The sequence below is a fragment of the Harpegnathos saltator genome, unplaced genomic scaffold (assembly GCF_003227715.2).
Source record: "Harpegnathos saltator strain DR-91 unplaced genomic scaffold, Hsal_v8.6 scaffold58, whole genome shotgun sequence".
NCBI lineage: Eukaryota > Metazoa > Arthropoda > Insecta > Hymenoptera > Formicidae > Harpegnathos > Harpegnathos saltator.
The window spans coordinates 1653460-1668873 of record NW_020230404.1 but is presented as its reverse complement, the minus strand read 5'-3'; the positions used below and the strand labels follow the sequence as shown (position 1 = coordinate 1668873).

Sequence of the window (15414 nt, the reverse complement as noted above, 5' to 3'; positions counted from 1 at the left end):
GACAAAGCGGAACCCGACATGGCACGAGAAAAATGTTGCGCGGCGCGTCAATAGACGGGGAAGGGTATAAAGAAGAAGAAGAAGAAGAAGAAGAAGAGGAAGAAAAAGAGAAAGAGAAGGAGGAGGAGGAGGAGGAGGAGGAGGAGGAGGAAGAAGAAGGAAAAGAAGCGGGCGGGCATGATGAGTTAAAGCGCGCTCTCCTTTCAATGCCTCTCCACTTTGTGTTGCATTCGTGCAACGTTGTTGTTATTCTCTGATCCCGGAGCGTTGCTTCCGAACGGAACGAACGCATTTTTAATAGCCGCGCTTTGTATCTCGGACTAGGAAATCCGCTTGTTTTCACTCGCGAGCCGCGCGGGGGAAGACGGAGAGAGAGCCCGCGTTGGGTTTTCACTCTGCTAATTTTAAATTCGCTGAAATTTCAGCCGCACAGGCGAGATCTTTATCTATGCCGAAACGCGGCGTACAGATATACAGTGACAACAGCCTAATTAAAGCTCCCAATAGGAAAGTAGATTAACAAACTGCCGTGCGAAAGAACACGGTGGGATTTTTCGGTTAGCCTTGCATAGTTAGCGGCATATATCTGTCTGTAACCCTCGGTTTCTTAGGTCAGGAGAGACGAGTTGTGACCCAGTACGGGCCATTGTTTTCACCCACAGTCGCCGGGAGAAAAATCCAGGCTGCGAACCCATTTGGATTTCGGCCAACTATTTTTATCGCCATTGCGTGCGCACGCCGGCGGAGCTCGTTGCGCAGTAACCGAGAATATCGCTAAATTGAATGCAACCCCGCGTGCGACGCCGTCGCCGTGTCAACAAGAATATTAGATTCGAAATCTGCAAATGGCGATTCTGCCAGTGTACATCATTTTCACGTCAACTTGGGGGTCTTCCACTCTCTCTCTCTCTCTCTCTCTCGTCTCTCTCGTCTCTCTCGCCCCCCTGCCTTCCCCTTGCTCTTTCTCGTTTCCTCTTTCTCTCGTTCGGAGCGCGCGCGTACGCGGTTCCGATGAATGTTAATTTCAGTTCCCGCCCTCGTAAATTCCAACCTTTATTGAAATTCACAAATTGACACGTTTGTAAATACACTCGGTTTATCGCGCTAAAAATAATTATGGCCGTGATAAATCCGAGAAATTGGCGCTCACAGCAAAATTCGCTCGTAAACGTTCGATGGATTTGACGAAGGGGGAGGCCTGCTTGCAATTAAACTACAAATCAAATTCAGTCTAACGAGAACAAAAATACAATTGTAAAATAATTTGAAATAGATGGAAATCTGTAGTCATCTCATAATTAAGAACGCAGGTCTTTGTGTCTGGAAATGAACTCGAGACAATTCACTTTTTGTTCTCATTAAAAGTACGCAAATATTTTAACTCGATAATACAAGTGGATGATATATAATTGCATATTAAAGTTAGAATTTGTAACAAATATGTCGATCAAGAAGTCGCAAGAACCTATACACATACGTATGAAATAAGCTCCAGTAGCAGACGATGTTGACAAGAAATATTAGAATAATGACGTTAGAGGCCGGAGCACGAGTGTGTACGGGGGATGGAGGCGATGAAAGGGGGTAACAACCCGAGTTTCGATATTCTCGAGTTATGCAAATGGTACCAAAGTGTCGATAAAATCCGCGCATCGGTATAAAAGCACATCCAGCAATCTCGTTATGTTGCAGCAACAACATCTGCGTACCGTGCACGGCGAAGAGCTACCCTACATACTGGGTGTCCCATTGGACGACTTGCGAGGTCGATATAGCATGAGTGAGACACTATTTTCGGAAGCGATTATGAACTGGTGGTGCAGCTTTGCCTACATCGGGTGAGTTGTTAAAAAAAGAGGTTCTTAGCGACTCTCCGCTTTATCATGCTTTATGCACTGACCCGACGATTTTAAATTGTGGGAAAAATCTAAAATACAAAAGAGCTCAATACAGAAAAGCGATTGAATACTGAGGCTGGGACAGTCTCTGAGAAACTTTAAATCAAGCTTTCGTAATTAAAACTGAGAGTTCTTTAATTCGTTCCCGAGATTTATACGAGTGGCTAAAAGAAAATTGTATTTCCCCATTAACTCTCGAGAAATTGACTTTCTACCTTGATACAACGAAAATTGCAACCTTATTATGGATATAAATAACAACGTAAATTAAGAAACTTTCTTAATTTGAAGATCTATTTGGAACTTGACAAGCGGGGAATTTATTTAAAGACGGGCTTCTTCCTCGCGTTGTTTTTATTTTCACATTCCGGGTTTTAAACGATGTAAAAAACAGCTTGTTAATTGTGATATATAAATAAAATTTACATTCGGAATCGCTGGTAATTGAGAGCCTGACAAGAAAAACCGTATAAATAAACAAATAAATATTTGAAAATATAACACTCGCATCACATATTAAAGTTGAGTTAAAGTTGATAGAAAAAGCGGGCGGCAGCATGAGTGGCGGCAACTGCGTAGAAACAATCGCATTTAATAAACAAGTGGCAAACAATTGTTGTTGGGCATTGACGCGAAAATTCACAGTTACGAAAGTTGCGGCAGACTCTGCGACGGAGTGACGTACTGGGAACGCGCGTATCCGCGTAAACGTGATTTTCAATTAACTAAACGTCCAGGTGTTTCATCAAACACAATGGTAATGTACCATTTTTGTTTGTTGCACACAAACGCAACTAGGCTTAATAAACACGTCAATTAAAAAATGTATGTTCCAAATGAATCTTTCGTTTTTCGAAATAAACTAGTGTGGGCAGATAAATCAATTCGGAAGTGGAATTAAAAATAACATTCCAGAAGAAATATTTATGTGCATAATTATATAGTGCATAATTATGTAGTTATATGCATAATTATACGTACTGCATGTACATATTTAAACAGTATCTTTTCATGCAAAAAGCGCGCAAAATTAACAAAAAACACAACATAAATTTGCGCGTAATGGTTAAAATCAATTTGTGCTATTCATTCAAAATAAATTACAATTTGAAGCATAAAAAACGAGTGAGCGCGGAAAAGTAAATTTAAATGCAGACGAATTCGCAACACTATTTAAAAACGACACATTACGCTGCTTTTAACCGGGGCAAAGACCGGGCGTTGTTATCCTAAACACTAGAGTGGTGCGTTTTAATAATTAAACATAATAATGCCGGAAAAACTACAAAAGACTACATTTGCTGACTATAACATAATTTCATTCTTTACCATAAATAAACAGGAAAGCGCAGAATTTATGACTATCTAGCGTAGATAGCCGCTAGATAGTTTATCATAAATTCTCGTTAAAATAAGTTGCCACATTTTTTATCCCTCAGTTTGTGTGTGTGTGTGTGTGTGTGTGTGTGTGTGTGAATGTGTGCGCGCGCGCGCACACTCGGCCGCGTACTCGGCTTTCAGTCTTGAATTAACTCGACGCAATTTGATGCTTGTTATGCTGATGCTCGATATTGTCGAATTAACGATCCGGCGAATCGGCCGTTTTAATTTACGCGATGAAAGCAGATTACCAACCCGCCCCGAATTATTTCGACATTTCATTTCAGCCGGCAAAATATTTCATTTTATACGGCTGGATAAGCTCAATGTTCCCGCGCTATAAAACCACGTTTAGTTTCAAAGAAGATCGAATTTATAATTATATTATAAATTGATATCGAAACCTATTTGCAGCACGTCGATAGCGGCCTTTGAACTTTTTTCTACCCGCCTAAATCAGAAATATTTGCACCTTCTATCAATTTGCAACACAGTAATATTAGGATGTCACATGTTCGTTTAGAGCATAAAAGATTATTCATTTCAACAAACCAGTTCAATTCCCGCCAGAACAACGTCTATTCAATAATTTTTGTATTTTTGTATTTTGTATTTTAGAAAAATATTAAATATATAAAAATATTATTTTATAATATTTAACCTTGTGCGATGTTTGTTGACCCTGAATCGTTAAATTTTCAATACCTTAAAAATTTGCAGATTTGAGAGTGCACTAAAATATTACTTACTACGTTCGGTTCGTTAAATTTTCCTGAAAAAATGGTAGAAAATTTTTTAGATTCCCGGTTGTATTAAAAATTCATTACGGTATTGCCGGGCGCGGGACTACATTTTGCAACGTGGTCTCGCAATTTTTTGGTCAGATATCGAGACTTTGAGACTAGATCGATCCCATCGATGCATATGGTACGACTAGGACATGCATATGCATCACTACAGGACGACAGAACTCAGAGAGAACTGGGTCGGCGCAATTAAGCAAAACAAAGGTATTTAGCGGTAAATGTCATGCGTTTGTAAGCGCCGCACAGCCGATCGATATTTTGTGCGTTACCGTATCCACTGTAAGGGCGCGTCTCTCTCCCTCTCTCTCCCTCTTCCCCCTCCCCCCCCCCTCTCTCTCTCTCTCTCTCTCTTCGCCCGGGATGAACGACACACAGCATCTGTACCAGAGCACGATCGGTGATAACGAATGATGGAACACGAGAGGAACGTTTTTTCCCTCTTTTTACTACTCCTCTCCCTCTCCCCCCTCTCCCTTTCTCGCTCTCTCTCTCTCTCTCTTTCTCTCTCTCTCTCTCTCTCTCTCATTCGGTCTCTTTTTTCGTACGCTGCGTGAACTCCGCCACCGCGCTAGATCGATCGAATCTGTCGTGTTCGTCCAACTCGTCGTTAAAAAATCATTTTCCCCGCGTGTTGAAATCACCGATGAATAAAGACAAATGGTACTTTCAAAATTGGCAAAAGTTTCTCGAGCCTGATTAATTCGAGAGAGAATGTGTGTGTGTGTGTGTGTGTGTGTGTGTATGTATGTATGCTTGCCTGATTACAATATTAAGGTCTGGTATATTAGATTAATACGCGAAGTTGAACCGAGATCCCAGTCAGTTCGCACGAAGATCTGAATCTTAATTACGCGAGGAACAGAATGCCGCTCGCCGATAAGCCTAAATGTCCGTGGAATTCCAAATTTTGGGCCAAGCGGTTCCGATACCGCCGACAGAGAAGAGAAAGTCGAAGACACAATCGTGCAACAATCCGCAACAAAACGGCGGGATGAAAAAAAGGCATCCGGTAATCCCCAATTCCGAGGCATCCGGTATCTCCTTCCTCCATATCATTCCAATTTCCCGACGGCATTAATCCCAAGCCGCCTTGTAGCGCCTAACAAAAGATATCGCGGGCGTTTCTCCACTGCTACATTAATCATTCGCGATTACTCGCTAAAGAAAACACTCGAATCCCCCAGGAACCCCAACGTCGCGAAGCGATATCCCTACTTGACTGACAGGTCCAAGGAATCGGGTCAGTACGAGATCGAGTGGCCAGAGTACGATGACGTCAATCAGACATACTTCAACTTGAGTAAGTCCGCAAGAATTTCGCTTCGGTATAGCTTCGGTATAGCTTCTAGCGATAAAACCAAGAGAAATTCGCACCTGACATAATGAGCCTCGCTGGAAGCGTCGCCGCTTCCCTTGCTGCGACGTTTGAAATAATTGCGACGGCGCTGCAAATGACGTGAGATGCAAAGAAAGTCACTAATTAACCCTCAAATTAGAAATATTGAATATATCAAGCGTTGCTTTAATTTGAAAGGATACCCCACCTTCGACAAAGTCGAATCTCGCGCGTCTGATTGACGGTCGACTGAATGAATCGCCGCGCTGTGAGAAAATGATCGAGTCGTCGAAAAAAGCAGCGAATCACTATCGTCTCGCTTTAGTCTCGGGGAGAAGTCGCTTCATATACGCGAGAAATTACATGACCTGCGGTTTACTTGGAAGCAACGTCTTCCCTTGCATACAGCGATACCGCCCAACACAGGTGCGCATTACCGTTCGGCGGATATGCAGTTCTGGAATGAGGACCTACCCAATCTACTCAGGCACCCGAATAAAGAGATTTCGGGCCCGTCCCGACCGAGAGGGCCACGACCGCAGATTCTTGACTTCGCCGATGGGATTGGCAAATATGCTAACGGGAGCGGCAGTCGGAAGTACGCAACTTACGGGAGCGGCAGGTCGGTAACGAGAACGAGGCTAACTCAAATTTCATATTTTACGTGAGAGCAGTCGAAAACTCGCTTGCGCGATACATTGTTATCAATGCCCGGCGCCGCCGCACTTTGTCGTAGCCGGGGCTCCCGGCAACGCAAAGCGGGCAGGATGCTTCGGAATACGTATAGATTTATGTTAAGCGCGGGCCGGGAAAATTATCTTCGAGCAACTTGGACCGGTGCATTTGCCCAAGATATTTCAGCTTTCAGCTTATATGCTAATTCACTTGACTCCGCGTGCTCGGGGATCACGTTACGTTACATCGGTAGAGCCGTATTTTATTACCGACTGTATTTGCGATTGTACAGCGCTCCCTGCCGTTCGTGTTCGCCATTGATTGCGCGCCTTGTTCAAAACGCTCTTCCAACAGATACACCGTCCCGTCGAGCGTGACGGACTCGAACACGGAAAAATCACCATTCCCCATCGTGGCGACAACGAGCGTCGGTGGCACTCTCGCGGAGGAGGAGGAGGTGGCCACGGTGGAGCCGAGCACGCTGAACGCCTCGCTAATGATCATGGTGTTCACCTTCGTCGTGGTGTTCATACTGATAAACGTCACCGTTGTCTCACTGTACATCTACCACAAGAGGCAGAGCATGAGGGAGAAGGAGAAGTCGCTGAAGCGGCGATTCAGCGAGAAGAAGGACGACTCGGCCAGGAGGTCGAAAACCGACAAACACGACAATTGCGGCCAGATAGGCTACAAGAGCGACAGCAAGCCCGATTTGAACGACGTGATAAAGAACGACAAGGCTTACGACAATAACTCCAACTTTGGCCGAAGGTCGAAGCTGTCGCGACAGAACTCCAGCTCGACCATCGACACTCACATCAAAGTTAGAGAATGGATCCAACAGGAGATTGTGCATAGGTCAGTAAAATCTCGGACAATATTCAGCGTGATAAGTTAACTTCAATGCCACTTTCGACTCGCGGAATTTCCCCCGGCCAGCGTGAGATAAAGTTGGCTGAGAGCGCGATATTCTTGCTCGAGTTTCGATTTCCCCGCGCGTTTTCCCGCCGAATTAAATTATGCATGATTTATTAAATGCGAATAAATATTGTAAAACTGTCGATAATGCAAATTGAAAATCGACATGTTTTATTTATAGATTGGAATTATAACCAAACTCTTTAATCGCAGATTCCCGTCCGTTCCACGTTTGATGCAATTTCTTCATTTTAGGTAATTTATTATTACCCGGAGGCACGCGCATTTTTCCCAATTTTTTGTTGGATATTGAAATAAAAAATACCTATCACGCATGCGTGTCAAAGATGCCAAAGGTTGTAACGACAATTAGGTTTCTGTGTTCGAATGACACAGGACACGTCCGCGAGTTTCGGAGGAAACAAAGGGCCTGAACGCGCTTTGCGAATATTTTTACAAAGTATTGTCTTATTCTCTGACGCTATTTTATTGTGCGCCGCGGTGGTCAACGTTTTCCCGACTTTATTTCTACGTCTTTCCTAATTACGAAGAACTGAAGATACTCGGAGAACGCTTACCTTCGCAAATTTGTCGATCGCGAGCGGCGAGGGTTGGAAGGGCGACCGAGTAATCCAATTAGGGGTTCCGCTTAAAGAGTGGTTGCTTTGAGACGTGGCCCGTATCACTCAAATCAGAGAATTGAGTTCCCTTTTTCTCTTTCGCCCTCGAATATTTCGTTAGGTGTATTGACTCACGGAAGAGGTTAGTAAGTGCCGCGCCGCCAAATTAATTGAACTCGTTAGAGCGCGACTTCACCCCCTGTCGTTTAGCGAGAAATATGCCTGTCGCGGATAAGAAAATTGATCGTGCATGCGTCGGCCCGTGGATGGAAGAAGAACGGTAAACTGCAAAGTGCAATTCAACAATTTCATGCGATTCGCGCGATAACGAACGCCCCCGACTCGAAATTTGTTATTCGCACAAACGGTGCGTTCAATTTCTCTTTTCTCGGAAACGTTACCATTTATCTTGAAATTTCCAGGCGAAAACCTCCCTCCGAAATATTATTAAATGGCCTGTATTCGTTTTTTCACCTCATCGCGATACACGCGCGCGTGCACCGCGATATGCATTATTCGACGGTCTCTTTATGCGCGGCTATAACGCGTTATGGCGCATCATAAAGTCATAAACGCCAAGTTTGTTTAATTATACGTATGTATTATGAATATCATGTAAATAGATAAACGTGCACACTCATTAAACGAATGCATTTGCTATGATCATATTTTTTCCCTCGCCGGAGCACAGCGTGGGAGATCCCAAGTGATTAATTAGCCCGCGAGTCGGTGGTAAAAGTGCGACTGCAATGAAACCCCCCGCCGACCGTTATTGAGTCGCGAAATTAATATACATCTTTCATTCGTGAAATGCGTAAAACAGCAAGCTGGCTGAGCGACAGCCGGCCGGCCGGTCATTATGATCATATATTGACAATATTAATGATGTCCATTTCCGAATTTTACTCACGATGGTATCATTTAACGCAAAGCTACGATATCAACGCGAAATGCGCAAACAAAAGGTCGCCTCACGATATCAATCTGCAAAAAATGCGTGCGCGATCGAAGTTCCCTTTGTGCAAAGTTCTCTCGGTCGAGATCGATCTCAGCACTTCATCTCTCAATTTCGCCCTGCTCGTATAGGTGCTCGCCGAGGTTCCTGCGCAAGACGCGGGAGACTTTGCAGAAGGAGCATCAGGAGAAGCTGAGCAAGCAGCAGCAGGAAGAGAAACAACGCATGGAGCAAGAGGCCCTGAAAGAAAGGAAGGACGAGCCGATCTACGACGAGAGCCCGGCGCTGGTGGTGCGCCCTGGAAAAAAGTCCAAGCTGCCAAAAGTGTCCGTGGCGATCGACGCCACGCCAGCGACCAGGACAGAGTCTGTTCTGAACCAAGTGCCCATCGAGCTGACGAAAAGCATCGAGGCGGTGAACGAATACGAGCAGACCTTCAGCCAGGATCAGCGGATGGCTCCCCAAGTGGTCGTGATCGAGCATCATCACTCCAGGAGCGATCCTCTGCCGATGGAAAGTGTCCTGAAGACGGTGAAGCCGAACTTCTCCACTCCCAGGATTTATGAGTCTGACTCGGGCAGCGCGAGCAGCTTGTACGCCAAGATCAACCCGAAGTTGAAGTCTCGTCTACCTCGTCCCGGTCTAGGGACAAGCGCGGAAGTGCCGTTGGCAGAGCAAGCCAAATATGAAAACCCGCTCGACGAGGAAATCTACATGAAGACCGGGACGATCCTAACGACCTTTGGGACGGGCGACGTGAACGTCACGTGTCGGGAGCCGACCGCGGAGAGAGAGTGCATCAGTCCGGAGGAGGCCCTAAAGACCATCAAACGTCGAAATTATCCGAAGGTCTTGCCGGACATCGAGAAGAGACGATCACTGCCAGCACCGAGCAGCCTCTTCGTGCCGAAGCAGCACGCGAGCTTGTTAAGGGACTACAAGAGCGGCAATCGAGTCAACTTGTCCTCAAGCCAACCACCGTTACCACCTCCGCGAATATTCGGGCCATCCAAGAGCCTTGAGAAAGGCGCCTTCTTGGCCGAAGAGAGTGAGAGCCAGTGCGAAGGCGAGCCCATTACGACGAACTTGCACGTGGGGCCCTTACTGAGAAGACAAGACTCCGCCAAGAACAATTCCGACCCGAGCATAATAGATTCTCTAGAAGGAAGCAGAGCTGTCCAGGCCGGCGGAAGCGTGGACACCATTTACGCTAACCCCAAGTGTCCGCTTCACGGTCAATATCCCTTCTCGCCGACGTCGCAGAGCGTCGACAAGGACATCGGCAAACCTGCCGGCCTGCTCGAGGCGGGCAACCCCAATTGGTACAAACCGGTCGTGACCGAATCGCCAATCGTGGCGATGGTGTCGGTCGCGTCGGAGCCGCAAATCGTAATCAGCCGAGACGACAGGCTGCAGCTGGTGGCACCGGAAGCCGGGCTGCTGACGATGGAGCCGAGGATCGTCATCACACCGAGAATACTTAATCCATGTCAGGCCACTCAGAAGCCGAGTCTATCAGCGCGCTCCGACGACAAGATCGACCACGAGGCAAAGGCGGTCACTGAGCCAAGACGGAATGAGGGATCGTCGGAGGGCTTGGACAGTTGCGGCGGCGGCTCGTCCGCCAGGGAGACGGAGAGGAGGGAACCGCGGATCATCATCACGGCGCGGGAACCGAAGAACTGCGCCCCGGCGAGCAGTCTGAAACAGCCGAAGATCATCATAAAGCCGACGGCGAGTCTGTCGAGGAACAGGGATCAGAGGAATATACCGAAGGTGTCAGCCATACCATCGCCGGAACAGCAGAATTGCCAGAACAGCGAGCGGGACCGGGCGCTGGAGCTGAGGGAGAAGCCGCTCCTGAGGGAGAAGCCGAGGGTTACGAGGATCCCGTCGTTTTCGCGCAGGAGGGAGGAGTCCGGGATTGAAAAGCCATCGTACGTAGAGAAGACGGAAATCGTGCAGAGAGTGGAGGCGGTGCCCAGTAAAATCACGAACACGCCATCGACATCCGATGCCAAGTCGGGCATACCGACGCCAACGACGGTGGCGGCGGCGGCGGCGGCGGCGGCGGCGGCAGCGACAACGACGACGATGACGACGATGTCGACGACGACGACGACGTCGACGACGACGACGACGACGACGACGACGACGACGACGACAACGACGACACCGACGCTGCCGAAGAGCGAGAAGTCTGCCAGCACGGACTCCTCGTCCACCAGCAACGGGAATTCCAACAACTCCAATACCGGCACGATCAAGCGCAAGCCGGCGAATAAGAAATAATTGGCTCGGCTCGCATCTTACGTTTCGTCCTGTTTTGCGAATGTACACGGCCAGAGACGCTCGACCGTGTCTCCTTGCTGTGTCTCCTGGCCAAGCATCGATACGAGTCTCGCGCTGTGTGCTTCGCGAAATCGATAGCCTTTCGTCGAATTCTGGGAAAGCACGGCTGCTCGGGGGTACAATCTTGTCAGTAAATGAAATATTATTTTCCCTGATTGCGGATTGTGGCGCCGTGCAGTGCATTTCGACCGTACACTTTTGTACACGTGGCGGCAAGAGTTGATGTATATAATTACGGTATTGTTATTTACGATAATGGTGCACATGACCTGTCGAGGTAACATTTGAATGCTACTTCATTCGGAGCTCACGAGGGAACGGAGCGGAACGAATTTCGATGTTTCAAGGATTTCGCTGTAAATTATTTCCCCCCTCACGAGGAGCTCGCCGCTGCAATCGCGCGCCGACGCAATGAAAAATCCTTCATGAACGTAAAGGAGAAATTCTCCCTTCTTACGTAAATCTGTCCTTATTCAGATGGCGTAGAGCCCGTCAAGCGACGAAACTACCCTCCGTAGAGTTAGCGTTATTTATTATTGTCTCTTTTAGATGTACGTTGTAATGACATGCGCTGAAAATTGTCCGTACGCAAAACTTTCATCGTGATTTTTATCGCGATTACGTTATACTCTATTTTTCCACGACTAATTAAGACTACACGAGTACAACGTAGCTATTATACGTGATGTAAATAGCAATAACCGTTATTGTCCGAGACACCTTGAAGAGTCACATCACATCTCGTTAATTAAGGGCGAATTAAGGCAAACCATATCGCCTGTTCGTCGACTGTTAAGTTCGCTCTCGCGAGCGTCGCGTCGCGTCGATTGCTCTTGCACGATTTTAGATATTAGTAGACACGATCAGTTAAAATGTTAACCGACTAGAAGCCGATGATTTCTAAACGGCACCTGTGCGCTTTTTCTACGCGTGTATCTTTATACGAAGATGAGAATAAACGTTTTTCATACTTTTCCACCAGAGAATTCGGAATGATCTCATCTCTCATCCGCAATTCATCACATCTCTCCTACCCGTCTTTATCCTTCCCCCCCTCCCTCCCTCCCTCCCTCCCTCCATATATAAATGCCATATCTTATATCCCGCGACGTTACACGTGTTCTGCGTAAACTTTATTATTAAGCGAAGCGCGCGCGGACTCTGCAAGTCGTGCAGGTGCAGTGCGCAACGGCAAAGGGCGGGAGGGGGGATCAGGACAAAGTGGTCGGCGAGTTCTCACTTATATTACCGGCGGATCGAATTGATTCTCAAAGTTCGCGCGGTAATGGGATTCTCTTCGTCTGTAACCGCCGCGGCCGCCGCGCGGAGAGGAGAAGAGGCCATTTTTACTCCAGCCCTTCTTTCTCTCTCTCTCTCTCTTCCTCTCCCTCACGTTCCAATCAGTCTGCCGCTATATCCTTCCCTCCATCTCTATCGTTCTTCCCTCCTTGTGTTTTCGTTTCATCTCGTTCTACGTTAGCCGACTCGATCGCGCCGGGCTCGTCCGCTCTGATCAGGGCCGAGGGAGCGAAGAAAGATGGGACGAGTGTTTTGATGGCTTATGGAATTTTCATTCCGCGGCTTCCTGGCGAAATTCGAGCGCCCTCCGGCGAGACACGTCGACGGACACGCAGCGCGTCATTATGTATTTGCGACAATATCAAAGCGTTAACAGTGACGCAAATACGAAGTTGCGGAGAGGATTCTCCATTTCATACGCTAATTACGAGTCAACTCGCGCGGGCTTTTCCCCTTTTTTGCTGACCTTTGCTGAATAATTAATATAATTAATTAGCATATTAAATATAATAAATTAGCGTATTAAAATAACAAGCTGACGTTAAACTGCCGTATCGGGAGCAATGTATCGGTCGATGCAGCGACGCTCAAATTGACATCGATGTCACTCCGCGGTAATGTTGATAGAATGCGCATCTTCGTGTATCAGAAGGGGGGAGGGGAGGGGAGGAGGGAAAAACACTCGCATCGCGATTGACGCTCACATCGGCCAAGGATCTCGCGCTCTGCACCGAACTGTTCAACACACATCGCGGAGTTTGGTCGGGGCGTGCATAATTTACGTGGGAAAAGCCCATCAAGCCGGCGGGCTGAGCTGCGCAAGACATGTGCAATATGACAACGATAACTCGGTCGTGTCCTTGGAGTTGGAGACTGTATCGCCAAGTTAGCGTTTAGCTGCCAGTGTTGTCCCCTGCCTTATGTGACAGCGCGTAACCGGCACACATAGTCATCCACCGAGCACGACGAATGGGGAATCCTCGGCGCGCGTCTGCGTGACAGGCAGGTGTGTAGCGCCGCGTGACTCATTGTCGGTATAATGTACTATCAGAAGTAACGGAGGCAGAGACAAAAGCCGGATTCCGCCTTTGTAGAGTCCTCCGGCTCCTCTGGATTCCCAGCTCCGCTGGATTTCCTCAGAAACGGAACTTTCAGCGCGAGGACTGGATCTCGTCACGCAAGTCGCATGACGGATTGCTTTCGCGGTCAGCGGCTTTATCTCGTGAGAGAGAGAGAGAGAGAGAGAGAGAGAGAGAGAAAGCGAAAAAGAAAATTCGATACGGCCGCTCCTAAATCGAGAGCAAAAAATGTATGAGATGCCAGCGGCATTCGGTTATCCCGTCGAGAAGATGTTATCGAGGGAGAAGCGATGTTAAATTTAGCGAGCGCGGCTAATCGACGGGCGAAAGTGTTCCGCTCGAGTTCGTCGAAAGTACCGATGAACAATAAAATGCGGTTAATGCCGGTCATTTGGACGCACGGGGAGAGCTGGATTTTACCGCAATCACCGCGTACGTCGGATAGGTCGACTGTGCGATGCGAATAAAACTGATGTTAAGGACGAAACGTGGTGCCTTGAGCCAGCTCGTGGTTAAATTTCATAAGTCCGCAATCAGTCGCGTGCGTCGATGAGAGGGATAATTCTCCCGTCGTGATTATCTACGGCACACATGTATAATTATCGCAGTGATAATCAGCGATTAAGCACGAACCCGACGGGCAACCTCATTATTATGCTCGGGATAGCGTTGGAGGCGATGCGAATGCATAGGCGCATAATTTTGTCTTTCGTGTCTACCAATTAATAAATTTCCACCGGCTGGCCGCCCGCGGGACAAGGTCGCTCCGTCTATTTCCACTGGCGGCCATTGTTTCCAAGACAATGCCAGCTACTTGGCAGTTAGAATACATTGTGTTGCCCGCGAGAGGTGGTTACTGAATGCAATGTCGGATTAATTAGATTTCGAAACGAGTACAAGGGGCGACCCTAAGTAACTGTACTTCCCACTAACGAGCGATGCATCAGCAATGAACACTCGCGAGCAACTGCGCTCGAAGAAACGTCTCCGTGTGTCTCCATTGAGGCCGCGGTAAAAATTAAAAAAACGTCCAAGCACCGTGACAGGAATCCCGGAGGTCGAATAATTAAAGATACAACGGCCGAAAGATATCACGTATCAGAAAGTTGAAAAATCGGAGACCGGTAGAGCCGAAGGAAAGAAAACTCAAAGGTCCGAGGAAGAAAATGAAGTCGAGAAAGAGGTGAACGAGGAAGACGTGGACGAGAGAGAGAGAGAGAGAGAGAGAGAGAGAGAGAGAGAGACAGGGCTAAAGAAGACATCTCTAAATAGAAACTTAATCTGTCTCACCTCGAAATGGCTTTCTGATCCACGAGGAAACAATTCCTACGTCTGCACCTCGCCGCGTGTTTGACGCAGGGCCGCCTGACGTTTATTAAGTTTTTTATCAGATGGCTCTCCGCGTTTTCTGCGCCGTCTCTTCTCTCCCATTCAATGTATTTAATTAGCTCCTTTCGTTTCACGTCACTCGGACGAGAATCAGTTAAGTCGGTCGGCCTAGATAATTGATGCGGCAATATTCGGGGAGAGACACTCGACACGGGGACACATCGAGACTTGTTTTCTATTAATCCCTGAAAACGTCGGGCCTTTGAATTTTCCATTCGCTTTTTTCTCAAACTCGCGAAATTGCGATTCTACCTTGACGGCTGGAAATGGAAACGTTCGGTGGAATAATACGCCGGTTATCGAATCGATTGTTCAGAATTCTCCCAAGAACTGCCATTCGAGTTACACGACGCGGTTAAAAAGATGACAACGTTTTCCAGCGTAACTAACTGGGAACCAACACAGGCTCAATAATTTCTTATTAAGAAAGTTACGAAGGATAACTTCATTAATGTTTGTACTTGTTCGACAGGCGCCAGGGGCGATCGAAGTTGAAAATTGTCCGTCGTCGTGACAACACTCAATGGTAACTTGCGACAAACCAAATCCAATAAAAAGGATGCACGTCCGGCATAATATCGCGAGAGAAGACATGCATTTTTACAGTCTGACGGCGCAATTCCTTGCGTTATGCTTAAACTTAAATTAATATTACACCTGCCTCGAGTTTTTTTGTTTACTTCAATTTTAATATTCTTGGATCTCTA

The 15414-nt window shown here is 47.1% G+C and overlaps 1 protein-coding gene across 2 annotated transcripts in view; it reads left to right on the top strand.

The window, feature by feature from the left end:
• The window catches only part of LOC105183490 (uncharacterized), a 52810-nt gene extending 40892 nt beyond the window's left edge, over positions 1–11918 (top strand). Inside the window, exons 10-14 of one of the 2 annotated variants that reach the window (XM_025303939.1) lie at positions 1693–1838; positions 5269–5384; positions 5847–6042; positions 6450–6953; positions 8720–11918. In XM_025303939.1, the coding sequence (XP_025159724.1) occupies positions 1693–1838; positions 5269–5384; positions 5847–6042; positions 6450–6953; positions 8720–10880 (3123 nt within the window). In that variant the 3' untranslated portion in view covers positions 10881–11918. Of the gene's footprint in view, positions 1–1692; positions 1839–5268; positions 5385–5828; positions 6043–6449; positions 6954–8719 lie in introns of both variants that reach the window. The other variant, XM_025303937.1, reaches the window with a different exon arrangement.
• The last annotated feature ends 3496 nt before the right edge of the window (positions 11919–15414 follow it).